This window comes from Biomphalaria glabrata, chromosome 2, assembly GCF_947242115.1.
Source record: "Biomphalaria glabrata chromosome 2, xgBioGlab47.1, whole genome shotgun sequence".
NCBI classification, from domain to species: domain Eukaryota; kingdom Metazoa; phylum Mollusca; class Gastropoda; family Planorbidae; genus Biomphalaria; species Biomphalaria glabrata.
The window spans coordinates 6464206-6471001 of NC_074712.1; the positions used below are offsets into that span (position 1 = coordinate 6464206).

The 6796-nt window shown below is 36.9% G+C and overlaps 1 protein-coding gene across 1 annotated transcript; it reads right to left on the reverse strand.

Moving 5' to 3' along the window:
- Window positions 1-269: 269 nt before the first annotated feature.
- Window positions 270-2127, reverse strand: LOC129924376 (adenosine receptor A3-like). Its single transcript, XM_056018587.1, has 3 exons — window positions 1996-2127; window positions 1278-1602; window positions 270-487 (listed from the first exon to the last, which is right to left on the reverse strand). The coding sequence occupies exons 2-3, from the start codon at window positions 1526-1528 to the stop codon at window positions 319-321; spliced, it is 420 nt and encodes a 139-aa protein (XP_055874562.1). The 5' UTR covers window positions 1529-1602; window positions 1996-2127; the 3' UTR covers window positions 270-318.
- Between the last annotated feature and the right edge of the window lie 4669 nt (window positions 2128-6796).

Below are 6796 nucleotides of genomic sequence, written 5' to 3' on the forward strand. Positions count from 1 at the left end.
AATCAAAATCTTCCTTAACTGTGCTCTTGGGGATTTTCGTTTGCATTTTTTTTGTTTTGTTTTATAGAAGAGGGGGAGTTAACTGCAAAAATCCCAGGTAGGGGGTTTAAAACTCAAAACCCCTGGTTGAGGGTTTTAAACTCAAAACCCCTGGTAGGGTTTTAAACTCAGTCAAAGTAAGCAAATCTAAAAAGTGAGTCGAATGTAATTACTGCATTACTTTTAAAAGGTAGTACCGACAAAAGAATGACCCACCATCATATTCTTGAACCGGGCCCCCATATGTACCTTGCTACGCCACTGCACACACATATATATTTATATTTCTTGCCTTCTGTAAAAGAAAGGATACGACACAGCCATGCATCGATCCAGTGAAACTAAAGCCAGGTTGCTGACAGAGGCCATACCAACAGTCCCTGCCACACACTGTAAGGACAGGCAGACATATTTGAAGACCATTCCACTCCGGTCAAATAATTCGTTGCTAGAAATAAGAAAATATAATTCAAGTAGAAGTATATTCAAGAACTCAAGAATAAATTCTTACCTATCGGAGGCACGGTTGGATTCAGGGAAAGAGTTTAGGGAGATCGTTTTAATCGTTTTATGATTGTGAGGGTGGAGATATATACTATACTACCGTTTATGTAGGCCTAACATTAAGTTTATAATCTAAACAATTTTCAACTAATTTATAGTTTCAACCTATTTTAATAGTTAAATAGCAACCATGATAATGTTAGAAAACAGCATGTTAAGCAGCTTTATAACAGATAATTAAATCTAGACAAATTAATTAATTTACAATGGAGGTAAGAGAGCTGCAAAGAGAGAAAGAGAGAGAGAGAGAGAGAGAATGAGAGAACCAGATAGAAATAAAGAAATAAATTGACAGAAAGAATATGGGCTGAAAACTACCTAACTAACTTATATCAATAAAAAAAAATCAATCACCTTCATAAAGGAAGAATAGTCTCTAAAATTTTTTTTATATTACTGTTACAATCTTCAAAATATTACTTTTTCTAAATTAGTTATTGACTTGACTTGGCTTATTCCTGTGAATACCCAGAGGCTCATTTTTTATAAAGTATTTTTTTTTTAATTTTGATTGTTGTAATTAGTACTAATACGATTTATACAAGTGAATTTAAATTTGATGTAAATTTTGTCAAATTGATTTAAGCACTGTCTCTTCAGTGTTTTCCTTTTTCTAAGTATTATCATTATTTTTATTATTATTATTATCATTATTTATTATTAACTGTCTGTACCTTGCGTTTAAGACAAAACTCAACATTATCACAACGCCAATGAGAAGATCCGCTGTGGTCAGCGAGGCCAGATACATGTCCGTTGTCGTCCTGAAACTGGGGGTCAGCTTGATGGTCAGTAGAGTGATGGCGTTGCCTACGACGATGACCACACCTAACAGCACAGCTACATATGAGAGTTTGGACACTTCCAATGTTAATTCTCCTACGCTAGTATTGTTGTAGCCCCAGCTGGTAATATTAAGTTCCATGAAGCTATCTTTCACCCAACAAAAGAGACTCGCTAATGGATCACTACATATAGTATGGCTCGTGACTTCTTTTTCTGTTAAAGAAAAAAAAAACAACACGTTTTATGATAAGTCTATTAGAGCAACGCTTGTATTGCTACACAGGTCTAAATTGCTACACAGGTCTAAATTGCTACACAGGTCTAAATTGCTACACAGGTCTAAATTGCTACACAGGTCTAAATTGCTACACAGGTCTAAATTGCTACACAGGTCTAAATTGCTACACAGGTCTAAATTGCTACACAGGTCTAAATTGCTTCATATGTCTAAATTGCTACATAGGTCTAAATTGCTACACAGGTCTAAATTGCTACATAGGTCTAAATTGCTACACAGGTCTAAATTGCTACACAGGTCTAAATTGCTACACAGGTCTAAATTGCTACATAGGTCTAAATTGCTACACAGATCTAAATTGGTATTACCTTATCTAAAACAGCATCATTCATAACAATGTCACTGGTAGACTTGATAATAATGATGAGAAGTTTCAGCAGTCGAGTTCTACTCGTATTGCTTCACTAGTCTAGATGTCCAAATATAACTTGATACTACCAGCAAACCTCACATCACCGGGAAAATAAGCGCTACGTCACGTGACGAGATATGATATCGTGGAGTGACCATGGATGGACACAGAGAGAGAGAAAGAGAGACAGCCGAGGGAAAAATAGTTGTTTTGTCAGTGGACCTCCTCTTCTTAGTTCTATTACCGCAATGTATCCCGCATTGTGTTCCGCGGTACCCAAATAGGTGTTCTACGAATCACTGTGTTCCGTTAAATACTCGGAATGTGCGAAGTGTTCCGTTAAATAAACAGTTTGGGAACCACTGTATAATTGAATGCATTATAATTGTTGACTAGTTCAGGTTTTCTAAAACTCTGGTAAGCGAATTGCTAACAAGAGGTGGGGTGGGAGTTGTCTTTTTTTTTAACAAAGTTTATATCACTCACTCTGCCTGTCTGTCGGGTAAAAAGTTTGCACACGTTATTTCTCCGACACCCAATCTCGGATCAAGTTGAAATTTTGCCCAATTATTTCTTGTACCTGACAACACAAGAATCAATAACAAAAATAAACCAGTTATTTTTATTTTTTAGCTATAGGTTATTAATTATTTTGTTTGGTAGAGAACAAAGGAAAGAACTTGTACTTGACCGATGTGATGCTATAAATTGAATTAGTCTCCTTGAGTAGGTTTGTCACAGTCTCGGTTGACATTGCCTGTTATATATTCAACTCAGGTTAAAAAGGGGGGGGGGAAAAGACACGTTTAACCTCTGAGATAGAAGGAGGAAGTAAGAATGACTAAATTGACTTGTAGTCAGTAGTAACTTAAGTTCAGTCGAGAGTAGTAACTTTAAGTCAGTAGAGACTGTACACGTATTTCTTAGAGTTATTTTTATGTACTTAGCGCTGGATACATACTATTGAAAGTTTACTGTTACCCGCTGTGATGCGGACGTATTTTAGTAGTGACGTTTTATTCTAAGGGACCTGTATGTCTGACACCACTGTTATGTGGATGCAATTATGTTTTTAATGGCATTTAATTTTATTCTTATCTAAAGTGTTACAATTTTGTCATTTAAATAAAAAAAGAATACATCAAATATTGCTCATTTAATGCTTTTTAAAATTACAATTTGTTAGATAAAATGATCAGATGATGAAAATATCAGGGGATGAAATGACCGGGGGATGAACTGACCAGGGGATGAAATGATCAGGGGATGAAGTGACCGGGGATGAAGTGACCGGTCACCTTCATATTGGATACCTTGATGTAACGACTTAAGAAGCTGTAGTACTTTATCATTATTGAATAAACCTTACATTTGTCTGCTGAAGATAGACTAAAGTCTTTGTATACTACTCATGTCTGTTACGTGTTAAGTGGACACACGAATACTGCATTCTTCAACGTTTCTCACATTGACCACAAACATAACATTTACAAGGTTGAGCCAGGAAGTCAAATTCAAATGGACCTCATTCACCAATCGTAAACAAACAACATTTAGTCACGTGATCTTATTGATAAAACAACGGAAAAAAAACTGTCACGAGACAACCATCATGAATTAAACATGAGATCGTCAATGATATAGAAGATATAGAGCACCACGTGGCTAAATGTTGTTTGTTTACGATGGGTGAATGAGGTCCATTGTAAAAGTTTAAAAAAAATACATTTAAGAAACGACCAGGGTAACATTTAGTCAGTTACCTCCCTTTCTTCCCACTTCAACATTTTTCACAACTGGTCTGGACAAAAGGAATAGAATAATAGCGTATTGAGAAAGCTAAAAGCATGACATTGCGCAAAAAAAAACAACAGGTAAAAATACTTCTAATCATACAGATTTATTATTGTCAGTCTAGATCTATTACAAATTTAATTACATCGTCTGATCCAAACTAATGGATGCAATTACCCTTTACAAAAGCTTCCTTTTTTAAAAAAAAATAAAAAAACATTTTTTTTTATAGTTTTTATTATTTTTCCCCTAATTAATTTGTTACAAATTTAACTCAGTTTGACCTGCGCTCTTCTTACAAGTTGTAGACTTCTGAATATATTTATAGCATTCACAACGTCAGAAATTCGCTGAGACCCCCGGGGCAAGATGAATGAAGGCATACAACTGTAAACAGTTTGATCATGGCGCCGTGCTACTAGCGACAATTTGAGAAACAATAGATTCATATATATATATATATATATATATATATCACAGACCTATATATACTACTAGAATGGAAACCGGAAATAAATTCTTATCCGCGACAGATCGCTCGTGAACATTGTGTAGAAAGTTGGATCAAGGCGTTGTTTTGTCAAGTAGTTCAAAGAAGTCAAGTTGTTGTTCTTTTTTCAACCCTAACCTATGTAACATAATTTTATTTTTTAGATCTAGATCTAGTAATGGATTATCAAAATTACACAAAAAATCACAATTTAGTGTTGCATTCAGTCTTTTGATAAAGAAGATTATGTATCTAAAAATTGCAAAATAATAATTATGAGACGAGAGTACTCTTATTTCTGATGCTCATTTACTAGATCTAGATCTAAAAATTAAATTCTATGTTACATAGTTTAGGGTTGAAAAAATAGACTTTACTACTTTTAACTACTTTACAAAACAACTTGATCCAACTTTCTAAAACATTTTCACGACATTTTTTGTAGTGTTAAAAAGTCTCCATGTCCAGTCTAGATATATCTAGTATATATAAGTCTATGATATATATATATATTGTTATGACACGATTAGAATTAGTTATTTGTTTCGGCAATAGGGGGAAAGTTTGTACTTAGTGACGATGACGTAATATAACTTTAAAAAGTAAGAACGCTCAAGGAGGCGACAGAAATAAGACGCTTTTCACCATAAGTAGCATTTTACGGCTATAGCTGACTTTCGACTGTTCCCTTCATTGGCATTCGACATGTTTATTGATCAACACCAGCGTCGACTACCTATATTGATTGTTTCGGCCTTTCCCCGGTGTTACTGAATTACTGTTGAGTGTATTACCTCCTGTTCATGGCTTATATTCGACCCCGCGGAAGAGTCGAAACAATATATATATATATATATTTACGAAAAACAATCAAATGTGTTACTTGATCTTAGATTTGTAACGTTAAATTAGAGAGCGTATCTACTTTTCCCTGTCATTTAACATACAGCTTTTTAAATTCCTTTTTTTAATGTTATTAACTGTAAGTATTCGCTTACACCAAGTTTATCTATTTTGACTTTCTATTCAGGACAATCTTTTATTAGCAATCTTCCTACTACACATGGGAGTTTTAGTTTGAAAATTAAAAAGGTTTTGATATGTTGCCCATCTGACGTCCTTGGCTTGTGCACTAGTTTGCCCTTATTTTGTTTTACTCATTTCCGCATAACAGAGGTGCCCCACGGAAACGCTTTAAAGACCGAAGCTGAAACCACATTGGTAATGAACCATGCTGAGATATATTCCCTTAGAGCACGTGAGAGGAAGCGAGCAGTGAGTTTTAAGGTCGCCTTGTCCCCGTACAAGGACAGCCCTAATGTCGGACATGTACCAGTTCTCTCTCTATCAAATTCTTGTCCCGATCGTCTCTAATGCAGAACTCGACATTCATAAAGAATGTGTTCTACTGATTCTTCGTCCTCGATGCAGTGGCGGCACCTTGTGTCGTAGTTTTCTCGAAACACCAACTGGACAGTGACCGACTCGGAACTGGGACTAGGACGGCCTGTCCCGCACGATTAAGCTGCCACCCACGCATCCTTTTTGTCTTGTTTACTCAGCTGCCTGTAGAGCTCTCGGCCTTTATTGGAAGCATCCCAGCCGTAGTACCAATGTGCAAACATTCTTTTGTCAGCCTTAAAGACCGATTCAGAAACACCATCGGCAGCGGAAAACATGCTGGGAATTACTCCCTTAGAGCACGTGAGAGGAAGCGAGCAGTGAGTTTTAAGGTTGCCCTGTCCCCGTACAAGGACAGCCTTTGTGTCGGCCATGAACCAGTTATCTCTCTATCAAATCCTTGTCCCAATCGTCTTTCGTGCAGAACTCTGCATTCGTAAAGAATGTGGTCTATTATTTCGTCGTCCTGCCTTAAAGACCATAATAGGCGCCAACTTGCTTTAACAGACATAGAAGAGCGCACCTGGTTGCAGGCGGCTTCAGAACAAGACAGCTGTAGGTCACTTACAAAGGCCGAAGGAAACATGTTTAAAACCAAAGAAAATCCGCTGCTTGGGAAATACGTAGACGGCAAAAAGAAAATCTTAATCGACAACCAGCGGACAATGGTTATGCTTGTACTAGATGTGGCAAAACATGAAGGTCGTAACTGGGGCTGCGTAGCCACGGGAAGTAGGCCTACTGTGTTCCTCATTAATTCTTCGGACCCGAAGACAAGCCTTATTATTATCATTTCGATGCACTCAAATGTTGTCTAGCAAGATGGTTTGATCTATATGTTAAAAGATTATTCGCTGATTTATACTACACTTTGATGTTAGCCGAGAAACGGAACAAGAACATGGACAGAACAGAGGGGCATTGCTCAAGACTGGGTCCGATGGTGAAATACTTTTACCAGGGCCGGTCTTAGGCCACTGCAACCTATGAGGCCGCAGTGGGCCCCGCACTTTCATAGGCCCCGCGCGATGCCAATTTTTTGTTGGATAACTATCTACTGTAGATTGCTCGT